At 38.8% G+C, this 20,164-nt stretch overlaps 1 protein-coding gene across 1 annotated transcript; it reads left to right on the plus strand.

The window, feature by feature from the left end:
* Window positions 1-4,346: 4,346 nt before the first annotated feature.
* LOC125196939 (2-oxoglutarate-dependent dioxygenase 19-like) lies at window positions 4,347-6,110 on the plus strand. Its single transcript, XM_048095605.2, has 4 exons — window positions 4,347-4,650; window positions 4,907-5,148; window positions 5,310-5,640; window positions 5,716-6,110. The coding sequence occupies exons 1-4, from the start codon at window positions 4,408-4,410 to the stop codon at window positions 5,971-5,973; spliced, it is 1,074 nt and encodes a 357-aa protein (XP_047951562.1). The 5' UTR covers window positions 4,347-4,407; the 3' UTR covers window positions 5,974-6,110.
* The last annotated feature ends 14,054 nt before the right edge of the window (window positions 6,111-20,164 follow it).

A 20,164-nucleotide genomic window follows, 5' to 3' on the forward strand; every position in this document is an offset into this window, starting at 1 on the left:
ATGAACCAAATTAATTAATATTTGCCACAGCCCAATCCCATGAGCCCAACAACTAACTTTTTACATAGGTCCGTTTCTAGCTCGGCCTGGCCCAGACTCATCCCATCAGCCTAACAAAGCGGGTCTAAGCTGAATTCATAGGCTGGCTGAATTAGACTCCATCTATGTCATTTTGTCAAACTCGAGCCCAAGAACATAAGAAATACAACTTAGATGCAAATAAGATCCAAAACTATACTATTATAATTAGTTATCTTCAAATCTTATTTTATCATAATTATATAATATTTATTCTAAAATTTATGCTTATATTAGCAAAAACAATTAAACAAAATATTCATTCTAATAAGTAAAAATAGATATAGACTTTTACATATACAAACAATTCAAAACTAATTTACATTATTGTAAGTTATTGTACAGGCTGGGTATAATATTTTACTCCCTGTGTGTCATAGAAAAAAAATAGTTGAAATTGTGTAGTGGATGGAAGAGATTCCTGCCCCATTTACTAGCATTAATTATAATATTTAAATATTAATTATGATAATTAACCTTTGATTATGTAATTGGCCCCATTTACTAAAATTAATTATAATGATTTAAATAGTAGTATTAAATATACTTCCTCCGTCCTCAAAGAATATGCACTTTATGTGGCACAGAATTTAATGTAAAATTGGTAAAGTAAGGTAGAGATGGAGAGAAAAAGTAATTAAAGTATTGTTAGCGGAGAATGAGTCTCACCTTATTAGAGAGAAAAAACTTTTCAAAATTAGAAAATGCATATTCTTATGGGACAGGCTAAAAAGGAAAGAGTGCATATTCTTATGGGACGGAGAAAGTAATAATTAACCTTTTATTTATAATTATTAAATATAATGTATGATAATTAACCTTTTATTATGTAATTAAGTGTTAATTAAAGTAACTAATTAGTGGTTATATCACTTACCACTTACCAGCCCTCATAAGAGAACAGCTCATGAGAAAAATACCTAGTTTGCTAACTATATATACATTGTTCTTGTTTCTTAGAGCATCCACGATGGCGGACGTCGGACCGGAGTATCGGGCATCCGCGCGGGACGTCCGCTATTGGGTCAGGAGAGGCGAACACAGACGTCCCCGGCGGACGTAAGGTATCCGCGGCCGTCCGCCATTGCGGTGCCACGACGGACGTCTCGATTTTCCTTTTTTAAAAAAAACTCCATGTATACGGCTCGTTGCAAACTCTATATATATAATTTTTTTAAAAACTCTAACGCATGTATTATCGTCGGAAATAAAGGCCTAAAACAAAAACATATCATACCATCGGCTAGCGGAGTACTTTGTTTGAATCGTTTTTTGGTTTTGGATGGTTTTTTTTTAACTATGTATTTTTTTAAAATTTAAATATGTAAGTTTTTTTAAAAATAAAATGATTGCATTTTTCCAATATTTTTGTCGAAATTTTAATTCCGTAATTATTAATTTGTGAATTTTTATTATTGTGCTTGTCCGTCGGGTTGTCCTAGGGGATGTCCGCTATTATGTAGTGGGATGTCCTTATGACGTGGCAGGAGGGGTTTTTTATCCTCATTATGGATGCTCTTAATTGTCTAATTATTTTTTTGATTCATTATATGCACACGAAATTAGAAAAGGCAAAAAGTGGAAAACTTTTGAAGTTAGATGTTCAAAAAAACGATACTTTTTAAAGAAGTATAAAAGAAAGGTTAATTAATTCGAACATTGCACAATTCCCACCCCACGTTTTTGCAAAATTTTGTACTACTAGAAGTATCCTTCATCTAGAAGTAAATCTGGTCAAGTTGTTCAACCAAACTATGATTATATAGGCAGGAACATACTGAAGTCTTCGTAGCATTTAGTTGAAAATCTTGCTTTTCAATTTGAACAACGTGCCAAGATAAAATTGGAACACTGAGACTTTTTTAGGACAAAAATGTAGGTGAACTATCAATTATAGTCAATTCCAAGAAGAGTATTGTTCTTTTTTTTAAAATACTAAAGTTACATCATTTAAAATTTAAATCCTAACCTAGACAGGCTTTAAAACAAATTCCTAAACTTCAATAAATACTACTCCTTATTTAAATTTCAAACTATTGTTTTTATAAAAAATATCATACGTCGCTGAAAAAAACTTATATTTTTTACGGACGTAAAAATCGAGATGCAATAATTTGCGTTGAAAAAATTTAAAATTAACAAATTAGAATTCAAAGAATACGTTTCTAAATTAAAGAAAAATTAATTTTATTTTTTTATTTTTTTAAGACGCTTTCATTTGTGTCCTTTAATTTTAGTTCGTACACCAACATTAAGGACGCTTTATGAAGCGTTGGTGATATATTTAGAAACACAAATTAGCGTCTTTAATTGCATTAAAAATGTCCTTAATGGTTTTTTTTTGGTGATAGACTTTTTCAGACATCTAAACCATTGGAGCTTGTTTGTTATTTGAGTATAATATAAAAAAAATGAAGATGTGCACATTTTGTAATTATGTTTCGAATTTATAAGTAATTGCTCATAAATAATGTTAAACTTTTATGCATTAGGTATAATTTGGTGGTTATTTCGTGTTTCGAACATGGTACAACTATAGTTTCGACTAGTTAATTTGTAGGAGTATTTGGTAGCTAAAGATAATTTTATATTAATGATTATGTTGGTAAGGATGTGGTGCAGGAATACCCCCGTATATTTTGGGGAAAATATACCATGTTGAATAATGTGATTGCGATCCAATTAAAATTGTCAAACTTACATAATATATGATGGAATTGTCAGTATGTAAGCATAATTAACAAAAGTGCAAATATAATTTTCAACAACAAAAGTTCTGTAAATTGACAAAACTTAAATGAAATTATGGTTGTGAATCTGATATCCCATTTTAAAATTTGGTTATATTACCAGAATTAACTATTGTAATTATTAGACATGCAAATATGCAATTATGTGATTATAATTGTGATGGCTCTCGTAGGGGTTGTGTTGTCTATGCTAGTTTTCTCTTTTTTTTCTTGTTGGTTTTGGGATTGGTTTTTTCGTGTTTGCCCTTTTGGATAGGATTTTGGTTAATTTTGTCTTGGCTGTTTTTTATTTTTTTATTGAACATTTTGAGAGTAGAACCTTAGCCATCCGCAGCTGCAAGCTGGAGCATTTGTTATTTCATTAAAAAAATGTTATTCGCTCTTTATTTTCATGAATATTTGTTAAATGAAACATCTTAAACAAATTAACAATTATTTAAAATAAACAAGTTAATCCATCCGTCCTCTAAAAATATAAATTTTTGAAACGACTAGAGTTTTAATGTAATATTGGTAAAATAAGAGAAACAGAAAGAAAGGTGTTAATATAAAATGGATCTCACCTGATTAGAGTGAAAGAAGTTTCCTTAAATTGAAAGTTTTTATTTTTAGGGAACTAAACCAAAAAGAAAATAGTTTCTATTTTTAGAAAGGAGTGAGTATTATAACCTTAAAAATCATTATCTAATTAAGTTTTTATTATATACTCTCACATCCCTAAAAAGTTTGTATTTTAAATTATGAACTTTCTAAATTAGTTCAACTAAACATTACTAATAATGTGAATCCAATTATTTACTAGCACTATTTTCACTATCTTTTCTCTTTCTATATCTTAATGTACTAATTTGTTTATTAAAAATATAGTATGTTACTTTACAAATTCATATTTATGAAGGACAGAGGGAGTAGTATGTTGGGCTACTAAAGTACCACTCTATTAAAATATTGCACTCCTTTCGTGCCATAAAATAATATTTTTATTTTGTTATTGTAGTACGTCTCACAAAATTAATTCAATTTACTATTTTTAGAAACCTTTTTACTACACCTTAAACAACTAATAAGGGGGATCCACTATTATTAATACTTCTCAGGTCGCTTGTTAAGTGATTCATATTCTTTTTTTAGATGTCCGAAGATAAGTCACTAATTTCCTTTTTTACATTCTCTCTTGATGTATTCCCCCTCTTACTTTATTTACTCTTTCTCTTACTATTAAAACTCAATTTTCCTTAAATTTTGTGTCCTAAAAATGTATTTCTTAATAAGGGACGGAAGGAGTACTATTTTAATTATTTTTCTTAATTTTTCCTTATTTATCAACTATCAAAAATCTCTATTTTAAGGATAGAGGAAGAAATATTAAATTTATAATATTGGAGGGCTAGGAAACGAAGACCCACATACAACCTAATTGGCTAATTCCATTAATATGCGTTGAAAAACATACGCAGCATTATGTGATTTATGTACTACCCAATTACATCTTGGCATGTGTTACCTGGCTAGCTCACAATCTCTCTCTATATAGTTACTTCACGTCCAACGCTTATGCATAATAGATGCGAAGAGAGAAATGGCATCCGAGTCTGATTCATTTAAGCCCTTTGAATTTGATTCCACTCTGAAAATATTATCAGATTCTTCCACTTTGAAAGCCGTCCCTTCCAAATTCAACCTCACCAATGACCGCAACGCTTTCACTTCTGATTCACTCCCCACCATCGATTTCTCAGCCCTTGTTGGCTGCGATCCTCATCAACGCTCCAACGCTGTCCACGACCTCGCCACAGCATGTCGGGATTGGGGTTTCTTCATAGTAAGATTGATATTACTTAAAATATTATTGCTAAGTATTAAAAATATCAATACCATCATAGTGCAATGTTAACACAAATTTGTGTTGATATTTTAAATATCAATGTCTATGAAGTGTATTAAAATATCAACTAAGTTTATATGACATTTTCAATACACTGCATTTATGAGTTAGCAGAGTTGGCAACTTAAGAACGTTAGCAACGGATCACACCTTTATATAGATTCTAACTTACGCACATGCATGTACTGTGCAGCTTGTGAATCATGGGGTGCCAGAGAGATTGATGAGTGAAATGTTTAGGAAAATGGTAGAATTTTTCAATTTGCCTGATTCGGAGAAGAAGCAGTATGAAGCCAAGAGTGCTTCAGATCCCATCAAATGTGGGAATTTCAACGTCGCCAACACTTCAAACCAAAGCTTTACATTATGGAGGGAATATCTTAAGCTCTACGTCCATCCCAACTTCCATTGTCCTCACCAACCTCAACTCTTGAGGTAAACTATAAAGTGGTTCAAATATAGTTAATGAAAATGAGACTCACTTTATTATTGAGAAAAGGTTATCGAAAATAAATAGTGACTAATTTTGGTAGATCTCAAAAAATAGAAAATTGAATGTTTGGAATTTATATTAAAGGTGTTATATATGTTGGTAGGGATGTGGTGCAGGAATACACCCAAATGATAAGAGTATTGGTTAGGAAGCTAATCGAAGCCATATGCGAAGCCCTAGAACTGAATCAACGTCGTTACGTGGATGAAATATTGAAGATGGAATCGAGTTTTCAATTGTTTGCCACAAATTACTATCCGCGTTGCCCTCAGCCGGACCAAGCCATCGGAATTCCGCCGCATACGGATCATGGTTTGTTCACTTTTCTCATACATAACGGTGTTGCCGGTCTTCAAATTGAGCATGACGGAAAGTGGTTCAATGCTGATTCTCCTAAGAATGCTATTTTAGTCAACGCAGCTGACCAACTTGAGGTATACTGAAATATATCACTCAATTCTTCATTGAAAAATTTCATTAGGCAATCGATACTGTTTTTGTATGTATAGATATTCACCAATGGAAGGTGCAAGAGTGTGAAACATAGAGCGGTGGTGAATGAGGAGAAAGATAGAATCTCGATCGTGGTGGCGAATGGTCCCTCAGGGGAGGCGGTGATCGGACCGGCTGCCGCGCTGGTGGAGAAAGATAGGCGAGCAAAGTATTGTGCAATGAAGTATGAAGAGTATGTGGAGTCGCAGCTCACCAAATCACGTATCGGTGGGAAATCCATTTTGGAACAACAAATGATACTCCCTGCCAATTAAATTATATTACTTGATTCGTCGAATAATTTCAGTTTAATGTTGATCTCTATATCACCATTATACTCGATTTCTGTTTTGTACTTGAGTTGATTATACATGTGATATGTCTTTTCATTAATATCATATCCTTTGAGTGATCAATGGTTTTATTATTATGATATTCGAGGGATAATTACACTATACATATAATACACAAAGTTTCACGTATGTTTCAATTTGATACAAAAAGTTTTAGTTTGCATGTATGAATCATACAAATTCATCCAAAATATCATTAGTAAAAGAAATAGAACTTACCTTCAAGAAGATGAACGGACAATTACTTAGCTTTTCTCTAATGATCGCCCCAAAAAAATCAGAGAACTTCTCTCTCTGGAAAACTGGTAAACAAATGTTTTGAAACTAGCATACAATGATTTTTGCATAATATTTTCTCCGCTTTCAATAATTGGTAACTAGTGCATGGGGATATATTTTGTGATTTGGCTCAAGTGTTTTACACTTCTGAATGTTTATTAATTGTGGAATTTTGATTCATTGTTTTGATTGAAGAGTTCCAAAGTTCAAGAATATTTCAACTCAAAATTTTGGCTTTTTGTTTAGTTTGTAGACTTCAAAAATCCAAGTGCAGTTGGTTAAATAACTACAAGTTTGATTGTTTATTTCTGGTTTTTAAGATTGGTTTTCAAAGTCTTGTAATGAAGGAGCTGTGATCACATTAATATATATTGCATATTAATCAAGTATTGTGATACATAGATGTATTAATGGAGCTTTGAATATTAAAATATATTGGAGTGTGGTGATACATGTCTTGACGGAGCTTTCAACATTCAAGAATTTCACAGAAATGTATAATTTAAAACTCTTATATGGAACTTTTTATGATTCATATTAATCTAAAATTTTTGTACAATTTAAAACATTGGTATAATATTTTATATGTACGATGTAATTATCCCGATATTAGCTGACAAAGGACAAGTCCAATGACATTATTCAATTTTTTGTTCTATAACAAACCGCAGAGTGAAGTGGATATATCTATTTTCTTTGGCATAAACAGACTAATTAAGAAAAATAGCTACCAAAATGAATGTATATTGAAGTGTCTAATTCGAATATTGCAAAGTTTTAAAATAGCTATTTGGTTATATTTTAAATTTTCAAACAGGAGTAATAACTTGAACGGTCAATAAAGTTCCGATTTACATTAAAAGTAGTAGTAGTAACAATTGTGGTCCCATGTCATTATTTCAAACCAGAAATTTGATAAGTCTATCAACTGATAGCTCAATAATCTCACCTGCTAGGCTGCTATTGGTGAATCCAAAGCCGTAGTTAGATTTTTATTTCAGATAAAATAGGAAAAAAAAGTCGATGCTTAAATTTCATAACTCTCATATTATTTTTTCGAATTCGACTAATCTCTAATCCTCTCGGATTTGTGGATTATAAGATCGAAAATTTCTCGGTGGGTGACAGGATTTGAACCCGTGACCTCAAGATCACCATAGCTCCGCGTTGCCAAAAAATAGACAAAATTGGAAATGACACAGATTGGTAAAGTTAGAGAGAGAGAGAGAAGAAAAGGCAGTGGAAATAGTGTTAGAGCATCCGCAGCGGTTGCGTTTTGCCGTCCGTCCGTCCGTGCCGCTGAGCACGAGCTCGTCCGTCCGTGCCAGCGGCACGACGCTGCTCTTAGCTAAGAGCATGTCCGTGCCGCTGAGCAGCCATACGTGGCGTGTTTTTATTGGCCAACGGCATAGCCGTTGGCAAATTCGAATTTTAATTTTTTTTTAAAAAAATTCATAAATAATTAAAAATAATACCAAAAAATAAAAAAAAATTATTTTTGGATTCCCAAAAAAATAGAGCCGTTTATAGACGTTTTTTTTGGATTTTTGTGAATTTTTTTTTTTTAATCCCAAAATCATCTATAAATACACACATTCATCATCCACTTTTCACATCAAATTACCTCTCATTCATACTTTTTCATACTAATCATCTACATCTTCCTCTCTCACCCAAACTCTCTCTAAAAAATTCAAAAATGGATTTCACCAATCTCATTGCGGAAGCGGAGCGCGAAGAACAAGAATATTATGAACAATATCGTGCCGCCTATGAAGCCTATGTCGCCGCCAACGCCCCTCCTCCTCAACCAACTAGAGCAAAACGTCGCTACATCCCTCGTGATCGAGAGGGAGCCCATGAAAGGCTCTTTGCCGACTATTTTTCCGACCAGCCGCGGTATCCACAAGATTACTTTCGGCGCCGTTTTCGCATGTCAAAACGGTTGTTTATGCGTATTGTCACCACATTGTCCACCCGCGTTGAATACTTTCAAGAAGGTGCAGACGCAACCGGTCGGCAAAGTCTCACGGCGTTGCAAAAATGTACTTGTGCCATCCGACAACTTGCTACTGGGCAAACGGCTGACCTCTTCGACGAGTATTTGCATGTCGGTGAGTCAACTGGAATCCTATGCCTCAAGAGTTTTTGCGACGGCGTTCGTTCTGCTTTCGGCGAGGAATTCCTTCGGGCACCCACCACCGACGATTGTCAACGGTTGCTTCGTCTTCACGAAACAGTCCACGGTTTTCCCGGTATGTTAGGCAGCATTGACTGCATGAATTGGAAGTGGAAGAATTGCCCGACTGCTTGGAGGGGGCAACACTTAAGCGGCCACAAAGGTGGCGGCCCAACGCTTATCCTTGAAGCGGTCGCCGACAACCGCCTATGGATTTGGCATGCATATTTCGGTGTTGCCGGATCCAACAACGACTTGAACGTGCTATATTCTTCACCACTCTTCGATGATGTTTTGAATGGTGTAGCACCGGCGATCGAATTCACCGTCAACGGAAATGCATACCACATGGGTTACTATCTCGCCGATGGTATCTACCCAAGGTGGTCGACTTTCGTGAAGTCGTTCAGCAATCCACAAGAGCCGAGACGGATTCTTTTTGCGCAGCGTCAAGAGTCTGCTCGGAAAGACGTCGAAAGAGCTTTTGGTGTCCTTCAAGGCCGATTCAACATTGTGAAGTCCCCTTCTCGGCTTTGGTACGTTAAGAATATCGCCGACATCATGTACACGTGCATTATCTTGCACAACATGATTATAGCTACGAAGGACCGATGGCGGGTAACTTTTACGACGAGGATGAAGCCGGAAGCTCAACCGCGAGGTCTCCCCCACGTCGAGGTGTGCATACGACGGTGAACGAGAGGATGGAAAGAAGACACACAATGCGCGATACAAGAGCCCACACTGAGCTACAAAAAGATCTAATCAATCACATTTGGGCGAAATTCGGCAACGAGTAGTGTAATTTTTAATTTTTAGGATTTTATTTGTGTAATTTTTAATTTTTAGGATTTTAATTATGTAATTTTTAATTATTTTGTAATTTGTAATAGTATTTCAGATATTTTAATGCATTTTAATATTGTGGAAATATTTTTATTTAAATTGAATAATAGAATGGTGGGACCCTTGAGCTTGTCCTTAGCTAAGAGCACGGATGTGGGTGTTGTGCTCTTAGCTAAGGACAAGTAGTAAAAGTGGGTCCGGGCCCACTTCCATGCTCTTAACTAAGAGCACGGATGGGGATGCTCTTAGTGGATTGTGAAGTCCATATTTAAAATGATGTGTAAGGTTTGTATTTGTTTTTTTCATATTAAGAATTGATCTAATTTTAATGGACGACCCAAAATGGAAAAATTAGTCTATTTTTTTTTTGGATGATGTAGTATAAAATTCATAGTTCCTGGCATTATATACTCCCTCCGTCCCATAATAGATGTCACTCTTTCCTTTTTAGTTTGTCCCACAAAAGATGTGACATTTTCTCTTTTGGACAAAGTTCTTTCTCACATCTATCATAATCTAAAGTGACAGTTTGGTAAAAAGACATTTTTATCCTTTTTGGCGGGAAAATATAAAGCTAATTACTTTGGCATTTTTGTCATTTCGATAAAAGACTTGAGGATTGGTTAAATTGATGGCCCAATGACATACCAGCTTCTCAAATAAGCTAATGAGAAAAGGCTCTATTAAATCAGTATTGCTATACAAGTATACAACCTACAGTTAGAACCAAACCAATCTAAAAAATCAAAGAAGCAACACACTCCTGCGAAGCAAGCTGGAAGGAGAGCCGGCGACACATGGCGGTGGACGGCGAGCAGGCGGAACCACCGTCCGCGAGGCAGGCTGGACGGACGGGAGCTCCGGCGAGGCAGATGGGGTGGCCGGCGGGGCAAGGCAAAGTGGAAGCAGAAATACAAGTCTTCTTTCGTGGAGGCAGCGGCGAGGTGGTGCTCCCGGGCAGGAAGGGCGCTAGCGTGATGAAGAAGGGTGAAAGGAAACCCGACGCAGAAAGACGTTGGAGGACGGCGAGGAAGGACGGTGGGCGTGGCGGTGTGGTAGCGATGCACGGGTCAATTCCGCCGATTGAGAGAGAAAGAGGGAGAGGCAGCTCGGGCGGCGGGGCAAGGCGGTAAGCTGTACACAACGACGACGATAGAGAGCTGCCAGTGATTGGAACCAGTGAAACGAGAGAGTCATGCGAATGCGAGGAGGGGAGACACGTGAGAGAGAAGTGGTGAGAGGAGGCGGCGCACATTTTACCCTGACATTGAAACTATACATTATTGAGACATTTAGAGCGTCTCCGGTGGCGCCCCTCCCACTAGGACTTCCCATAAAACTGTCTGTCACGTCATCACTAGCCTTTCCCATTCCACTGCCACATCACTAGGACTTCCCACTAGGACTTCCCGCAATTATTCAATTTATGGACTTAAAATTTACGGAATTAAAATATCGACACGGAATACGGAAAAATTCAAAAACTTCATTAAAAAAAATACATAATTAAAAAAGAATTATGTAATTTTAAAAAAAATTACATTATTTAAAAATAAAATTACATAATACCCTCGACTCTCACTCCTCCCCGTCCTCGTCCCCGTAGCCCGTGCCCCTGCCGCCTCCGACGTGCCCGCCCCCAATCTCGACGCCATAATCATCAATGAGTGACATTCCTAAATCGCGCCGACATTGATCGACCACATCCTTACACAGCCTTTTGAACACAGGATCGTGGGTGTTAAACCACTTACTCGTGCTTTGCATCAGGGTCTTCGTTAGCTGCGCGCGGGCGAGACGGTCGTTCCCTGGGACCCGCTGCCGCTGCCGCTTCCCCTCACCATCCGCTGCGCAGCCTTTTGCCCCATCGGGCGACGACGACGGCGAGAGTCTGTTCGTGGTAGCGGGTCCACTTCCTTAGCTTCGGGGAGCTCGTGCGAACCAGCACTGCTGCTGTACTCACCGGAAGAGTTGATCTTCGTCCGCTTCCAGCCCGAGTCGACACCCACAGCAAACTTTTGCGATTCCCTGACCACGAGAAAGGCATCCCATTGGTCAAACTCTTTGAACTTTAATTCTTCGTCGGGGTACTGGGCCAAGGCTCGTCTCTTCACATCATCCTCAGACATGCTGCTGGTTGCCATGCGCATGTTGTTTTTGTAGAGGGCGGCAAAACGACTGAGCTTAGGCCTCAACCTAAGCCACTATTTCCGGCATTGCTCAGAAGTGCGAGGCTTCTCCCCAAACGGTTTGCATATGCGGTAGACCTCACTAATGCGAAGCCACAATCGGTCAACATACTGGTTCGGCCCGACATAGGGATCCTCTACTACACCGACCCAGGCCTTCGCAAGCGCGACATTTTCCCACACGGTCCAGATCGTCCTCCTCTCCTCCGCCTCATCCTCACCCTCCTCCTCTGCCTCTGCACCCGTGTTCGAGGAAGAGCTCGGGACTTTGCCCTTGCCCCTACCCCCGCCCCTACCTCCGCCCCTAGTCTTGCCCTTCCCTATGCTCCTGCTCCTTGCAGTAGGCTCCGCCTCATCGGGAGTCTCATGGATCGGCGATAGCCCCAACTCCGCTCCCAGCTCCTCAAAAGAGAAAGTCTCGATGCCGGCGTACTGAGTCTCCGGAACAGTACTAGGGGAATCGTCGGCCAACAAATTTATATATGGGCGATAGACAGATTCCCTAGGCGTCCTCGGGCTCCTGTGCTGCATCGACCCACCCATCGCCATATTTGGCGGCGTACCGCCCATCCCCACTGCCCCAGGCATCATCCCACCCACCCCCGCCATATTTGACGGTATACCGCCAAACCCCGCTGCCCCTGGCATCATCCCACCTACCCCGCCATATTTGACGGCGTACCGCCTATCCCCGCTTTCCCGGTCATCATACCACCCATCTGACTCATCAACTGGAACATATTGTAGAACATTTGGAGAGTCATCCCCGCCATCCCCGCCATTTGGGGGGATTCATCCCTGCAAATTGGGGATTCATCCCCGCAAAGTTTCCCTCTGGTCCGGTGGGAATCGGGGGTGTGTTTCCGCCACTCGTGGTGGGAGAATTCCTATTGTACTCCATTGTAGTAGAAATGAAATTTGTAGATTTAGAGAGAGAAACTTGTCAACACAAGTAGTGTGAATGAAATGAAGTTCAACGAGCCCTATTTATAAAGTTCTAAATATATATATATATATATATATATATATATTAAAGTCGGACGTCCGAGTGTCGCCACAACGGCGGACGTCCACCCGCCCGTGGGGAGGACGGGCGAGCCCATGCGACGGGCAAATGTGACGGGCGCGGGCGCCCTTCGGAGCCACTACGACGGACGTCCGGTCGGACGTCGGCGATGTCCTACCGGGACGTCCGCCATTGGAGACGCTCTTAGGGTTACAACCGAGACATTGCATTTAGGTTCTTTTTAAGAAGAGATTAAAATGTACGTTTGCACAACCAAAATTAAAGGATGGAGATGAAATATAATTTATTTGCATAAATTTTTACAATTAGAGATTATTAGTAACATTTATTTTGTGAAAGGGAAAATTATTAAATTATATTCAAAAAATTGAGAATATTAAGAAAATATTGTAAATGTATATTATACTGAACTTTATTTTTGTTGGATTTTATAATTTAGAAAAGTTTATAATATAGAGTTGTAAATTGGATGTAAGGCTATGTCATTATGTTTTTATGGACTACTAATTTATTGGACTTTTGTATAAATATCTTTTAAATTAAATTCTTCTTTAATTATGTAACTATATTCATATAATTTTGTTTTGCCTTTCATTGGAGTCAAAACTGGAATTGTGCTAGAGAGTGTAATTTGTCTTCTATTTGGATCAAAATTGGAAATTTATTCATTATTGCAATGCTTATTACAATTAATGTGTCTTCTAATTCCCAAAACTCCATCATTACGCTTTAAAGGAGAAGGTCACTTTCCCAAACACCCATCATTAATCTTTCTCCAATCGTCACCTTCAATTTACAATTAATTTAGTATTTTCTCAACTATTTTTAAAATTTTATTTTGTCATATTATTATCGGATAAATCATTTATTTGTCATACTGAAGGTCTTTTGCATTATTGTGTTTTTTTGGAAACAAGTATGGGAGTACCGCTAATTGCGGGAGAGATGTATTGCAAGGTGACGCCGAGCGAGAAATAGACAAAGAACATACTGATGGATTTAGCCGGAGATGGCGCCAAATCGCCGTATGATTTTTAAGGGAAATCAAATTGGGTTCTTCAACTGAAAAATATATAAAGAGAGAGAAATATTGCTGGTAAAATTCAAGAGAGTATGGTGGAGCAACGGCCGGCTGGCGACGCCATGGACGACCAGGAACACAAGCATCGAGGGAGGTGGAGTCAAAGGAGGAAGGTAGGCGGAGGTGCTAGAATGAAAATTGTGGTGAAGTTTTTTATTTCTTTTCTGTTTTTAAATTGTGGTGTTAAATTATTTCAGAGGAGACGACGGAAATGATATTTTAATCCCCTTGCCCTTGTATTCTTTTCCTTTTTTTTTTCTTTTTCTTTAACTTGTCATGGGCCAAGTTCTTTTAATTAGTATTTGAGCCAACTTGAAAAAAAGGATGGAGAAATAAAAAATGTTTTGAGCTGGAAATGAAGTAAAAAATTTCTTGTGAGCCCGAATTAATTCACGGAATTGTGGGGACGTGTGCGGCCGGCCAGCGTCGCCCGCGACGTCTCGGGCAGCCGCAATGACTGAAAAGAGGGATAGAAGAGGCAATTAAAAAAATTAGAAAGAAATATGGATTAACTGAAATGTTTTTTAATTAAATAACTAGATATTCTATGTTTTGTTGATCAAAACTTTGAACTATTTATTTATTATCTTTATCATTTACTTCCTCCGTCCCACAAAAGAAGTCACACTTGTGGGACGGCACGGGATTTTAGGAGGTTTTGTTTTGTGTGTTAAATGGAGAGAGAAAATAGAATTTTTATATTCATGTGAGAGAGAACTTTTTTCAAAAAGGGAAATGTGACATCTTTTGTGGGACAAACTAAAAAGGAAAGTGCGACATCTTTTGTGGGACGGAGGGAGTACTTTATTTTATTTTACTCCACTCACATCAAAAATTAAAAATGTACAAAATCATTTGCCGAATATGAAATGTTTCATTTATAGGGTTGAGAGATATACATTTTTCTTTTTGTTTTTTTTTATAATATTTTTAATTATTTATAATGTTTTGAATACTTATTGTAATTAACACATATTCTTAATTATAAATATCATTATATTTTCTTTATCATATTTTTTTTAATCTACTTACTTTATAATTTATCTTTTTAAAAATTTTATGTCCTGTGCATAGCACGGGTGATAACACTAGTTGATATAAATATACTAATTTCTCTCTCCACTTAACACACAAAACAACAACACCTAAAATCACGTGCCATTCTCCAACTATCCCATCTATTATGAGACGGAGGGAGTAATTTATAGTTCTGATTTTTGTAGGGCCATAAAGTCTTAAACATTTACTCCCTCCGTCCCCGATTAGGAGTCCGCACTTTGACCGGGCACGAGTTTTAAGAAATATAAAGAAAAGTTGGTTGAAAAAGTTAGTGGAATGTAGGACTCATTTTTTATATTAGTTTTATAATAAAATGTGAGTGAATTGAGTTAGTTGAATGAGGGAACTACTTACTATTTATGGTAAAAATGAAGCGTGACTCTTAATTGGGGACGGACCGAAATGGAAAAGTGTAACTCTTAATCGGGGACGGAGGTGTATATAACTAGTTCTCCCTCCATTTGCGAATAGAAGTTCCGTTTTTCTATTTGGTTCGTCCGCGAATATGAGTCATGTTTTTCTATTTTGGTTCGTCAAGCTAAACAGAAACGAAAAAAACTGATCAAGCTGAATACAAATAAAAAAACTGATCAAGTTGAACTAAAACCAGAAACTAAAATAGGAACGAGTCAAGCTAATCAAACTAATTCGAGGAATCCTCTTTCTGCAAGACGAGATATACTCTAGTAGTGCTCTATTTTCCACATTGGAGGAAATGGACCCGACTAGTGGTCCATTGAGATGAAGCCAGCGGCCTCCGATCAATTTGGCGATCGATTAGAAACCAACATTTTATCTCGAAATTTGTGCCTACATAGAAGTTACGATCGGTGATTTCCAGCATGGGTCCACGATCCGCCGAGTTCCGACCGACATTTAACTTCTTTACAAGGAAGCATGATATTAGCAACATTGTGTGGTATGCATATTTCAATAATGTTGTATTGGCTTAATACAAAGGTCAGAGAGATGACACCAAGAATCATCAACTATGCACCTGTAATGACCGTCATTTTTGTACCTTTGAAATTTTAAGATGTCTTGAATTAAGTGAAATAGTCGTTTGATGTTCTTACTTTTGTGATTTCTTTGTTAAAATATTTAATTAAGTACATTGTTTTTGCATGCGAAAGGCTTTGTGTTGAATCATACCTCGTCGTGGATCGTGATATCTCTATTGAAGTGTTAATATCTTTATATGCTCGAACGAATAAAATTAAATTGATCTTTAAGTGCTCGGAAGAACACCAGGACACTATTTAATTCTTGTACTAGTAAGAGTTAGTAATATGGAAGTTTCAAATTTTAATCAATTCTTGTACAGTTGTACTAGTAAGAGTTCGTAATATGGAAGTTACAAATTTTAATCCGATAATCTTGATGATTAATGATTATTTAATCAACTCACTCTAACTCACTCTGTGGAGCATAATAAGTTAAATAATTTTACAAGGTAGGCCAATTGAATAAAAAATATTAAAGCCCAATTAATTTGGATACAAGTTTTGAGCTTAGACAAATTAACTTCAAGTTTCAAATATTGGGCTTGTTACAAAAGAAAGAGACTAAATTAATTCTTGAAGCCCAGACTCCTCCGAATTTTATTTTTCAACATCAGAAATTGATTTTTGATGAGGCTAATTTCATGCATTGGTTATATGGTGAAAAACACTTTATTTTGCTGGGTCTAACACAGTTTTTAAGCCAGGTGTGTGAAGAAGACGCTAGATCCAGGAAGAGCTGGAGGCAACGGACTAGCTAAGGAAAATGAAGGAAAGTGAGCAGAATTGAAGAGAAAAAAATGGCTAGACGAAGGAGGTCAATAGCTGAGGGCAACAAAGACTATTCATACCTCGCTGGACCCACTTCAACGCCTATAAATAAAGGAGCATGCAGCACACGCCATATACATGATTTTGCTCTTAGCTCACACACTCACACACACACTAGGAAAATGGGAATTCTGGGATAATTTAGGGTTTCTAGGGGTTCATCTTCGGCAAAAGTCAGTGGTAACACCGTCCTCACGGAGGGCGAAGAAACAATCTGTTTACATTCAGCTTTTCGTACTTTTATTCCGTCGAACTTCATCGTTTTGGAAGTCGATTTGGTTGCTGGCTACTTATCGGTTATCTATGCATTTAGTTTATGTAATGTTGGTGTTTATCTTGTGTTGATTTACGTTGATTCTGTGTTTTTTTGAGGTTTAGTTTCGGAAGTTGAATGTCATTCTCTGTTTCGGATAATTCTGTGCTTGATCTGGGAAAGAGGTTGTGGATCTGTGTTGTTGTTGATCGGTGGTTTTTTGGCAAATCTGTAGCTATGGATATACTTTTGTGCGGATGCTTGGATCCGGAGTGGATTTAGCATCCGAGGTTGGATCTGAACAGGGGAATCAAGTTGTGCATAGATTTCGAACTCTTTTGCTCTCCTTTCACTTTACTTCGTCTAGTAGTCGCAGATCTGCTTAGTTTTAAATTGTTCTTCGATTAATTGCTTAAATTTTAGTCTGTTTCGTTACCGATTCATGTTCCGTCTCTGTTTCTACTGAAATTTTATGCAAATTGATTGGAGAAGATGATGTCGCTGTTAGTTGGTACTTTAGTTAGTTGTTTTTCAGCTTTACATCTGTACTTTACCTTTTTAGCAAATGGTCCCCACCGTCAGTTCATTTCCCAGGTCTAGGTAATTTAGGAATTAGTTTCTTAGATCTAGTGATTGTCGCGTTTTTCTAGTTATATGCATGATTTCTGTTCTGCCTAGATCTAGCTGTTAGCGTAGCAGATTTCAACTCCAAGTTTAGTTTAATTTCCTCAACCCAAAAAATGCGTGGCAGCAGCCAACCCAAAAATAGTCCCGAATCCTTGAGCATGTTTAATTGCGCATTCATCTCTATGGGATCGATCCCTACTTCCCTTTGCTAATTTTAGTATACGTGGTTGAGGGTTTTGAAGCGATATTCTGTGTGTCCGACGACCGAGATCTTCCAACGTTCCGTGAGTTCCTAGACCCTGTGATCTAGTGGATTCGCTGGACCTAGGAGACTTGTTATTCCTTTCTGTGCATGCAGTCTCTAAACTGAAAACAAGAAGAAAATTTCAGCAGGCTTCAAATGGCGTCGTTGCCGGGGATGGATGGCGTTAATTGTTTATGCGTTTGAGGATTTGGTGTAAATAGTTAATTTCTGTTATTTTGTTTTTCTTGACAGTTTCTGAACACGGGCTTCCATTCTGGAAGTTGGGCTAGTTCATCTGGGTCAGGAAACGCCCGATACAAGTGGCAAGTCAAGGAGTCTACGTCCACCGTCGCTACCAGATCAGGGTTAAGGACAGTGGACCCGTTTCCGTTCGAATCAGAAAGTGAGAAGGAGTGGAACTCGTCAGGAGAAGAGGACCCGAAGTCGTCTACAGAAACAGAGCATTCTGAGACTGAGGAAGAGGAAGACGTGAATATGGCACATTTAGTGGATCCCGATCCGGAGATAGGTTCACTCACCGCGCATCTAGACGGTGAGCCCGCCCATGCCATAGTCTCAAACCCGCGCCGGAGGTGTATCGATATCAAGACAAATGTGCTGGGGGTTTTGCCCACATTCTCTGGACGAAGGAACGAATGTCCTTATGAATTCCTAAACGAGTTTAGTAAGCTCTGCAGCATTCAAAAGAGGCCCAACGAGGCGACTGAGGAGGACTACCGTTTGCGTGCAGTCCCGTTCGCCCTTAAAGGGGAGGCTAATACTTGGCTGTTGAGGCTCCCACCAGACTCGATCAACACATGGAAGGACTTCAAGCTGGAGTTCTTGGACTATTTTTTCCCGTCCAACAAGACAAACGCCTTGAAGAAGGAGATCCAGGAGTGCAAGAAAGAATATGATGAGTCTCTGAGCTCTTATTGGTCCCGGTTCAAGGGACTGTTGGATGCTTGTCCGAACCACAGGATGATCGAGACAGAGACTTACTATCTGTTTTACGAAGGTGCAAACCCTGAGTCAAAGGACTTGATGAATTCCTCGAGCGGGGGAAATTTTACCAAGAATAAAGCAAGTGGAGCCAGAGGCAAAGAAGGCCTATGATAACCCGCAGAGCATTTTGAGAAGGGGATCAGCCAATGCAGTAACAGAGCAAGATGACAAGAAAGTGGAGGACAGGATAGATAAATTGGAGAAAGCACTGTTGAATGCTATTGAGAAGTACAACCCTCATGCTCGATCGGAAAGTGAGAAACCCCCTGGTCGGGAGGAAAGGTAACTTCAACCTTACTACAATCAAACGCATGAAGGGGAGTGCCAAGCCTAGGAAAATTCGATGGGAAGCTGGTATCCGGATGGAAGTTGGAACCAAGGGAGACAAAAGGGAAGCCCCATGGAGGACTCACCCCAATTTTAGATGGACTGATAATGATCAAAGTCAACCGCCCCCACTGCAGCTCACAAATTATGCACACCCTCCGGAGAGGCAGTCCAACTGGTCAGGGAGAAAGCAAGAGGGGCAATTGCAACTGGGGTACAGGAATTAGGACCATACTAATTGGGCAAACAGGAATCAGAACAATCCAGGGAGCTCCTATGTGCCACCTCACCAGAGGAATAACCAAGGGAATCAATGGTCTAGCAACCAGTACAATAACCACCAAGGAAATCAGGAGAACTATCGACAAACCCAAGGACAGAACCAAGGTCAAGGATCAAATTCTAATCAATTCAACTCCAGGCCACAAAGGAGTCTGGATGACATGGTCCACGACCTAGTGAATTCACAGCAGTTCATGCAGAATAACTTGCATTCCAACAACGACGTGGTGCACAAATTGCAAGACGCTCAGTCGGAACACAAAGCCGCCATGGACATGATGGCGAAACAGCTGTCCCAGATCGCGGTTTCCTTGAATGAGATGCGGGGAAATGAAGGAAAGCTTCCTGCCACGGTCAAGCCACCTGACCGAGCAAACATTAGTCATATTACATTGAGATCCGGGAGGGACTATGAAGGACCGACACTGGAGATCGACGAAGAAGTAACCACGCAAGCAAATAAGGGGAAGGAGAGTCAGGGAGATAGCCCTAGACCCAGAGAAGTTCCTATTCAGGATGATCTACCTCGATCAGCTGATCCATTTTTCCTAGATCCAGAGCCTGAGTTAATAAGTAAAGAAGGAAGTAGGGAAGCTGGCGAACCCCCAGCTGGGAGTTCCACAAATGTGGTGAAGCGGGCAAAGCCGTTTCCATACCGAGGGGAAGCAAAGAAAAAGAAGGATGATACAGAGGACCTCATGGAGATTTTTAGCAAGCTGGAAATCAACCTGCCTTTCTTGCAAGCCCTGAAGATGCCTTTAGCAAGTTCATCAAGGAATTCATAGCAGGGAAGACCAAGCCGGACGGGAAGATTGTGATCGGGGAGAACGTGTCTGCTGTGATACAAAAGAGAAGGATGCCTTCGAAATGCACAGACCCAGGT

This window comes from Salvia hispanica, chromosome 4 (assembly GCF_029641045.1).
Source record: "Salvia hispanica isolate PSC_SH4W2 chromosome 4, Shi_PSC_v1, whole genome shotgun sequence".
Taxonomy (NCBI): Eukaryota; Viridiplantae; Streptophyta; class Magnoliopsida; order Lamiales; family Lamiaceae; genus Salvia; species Salvia hispanica.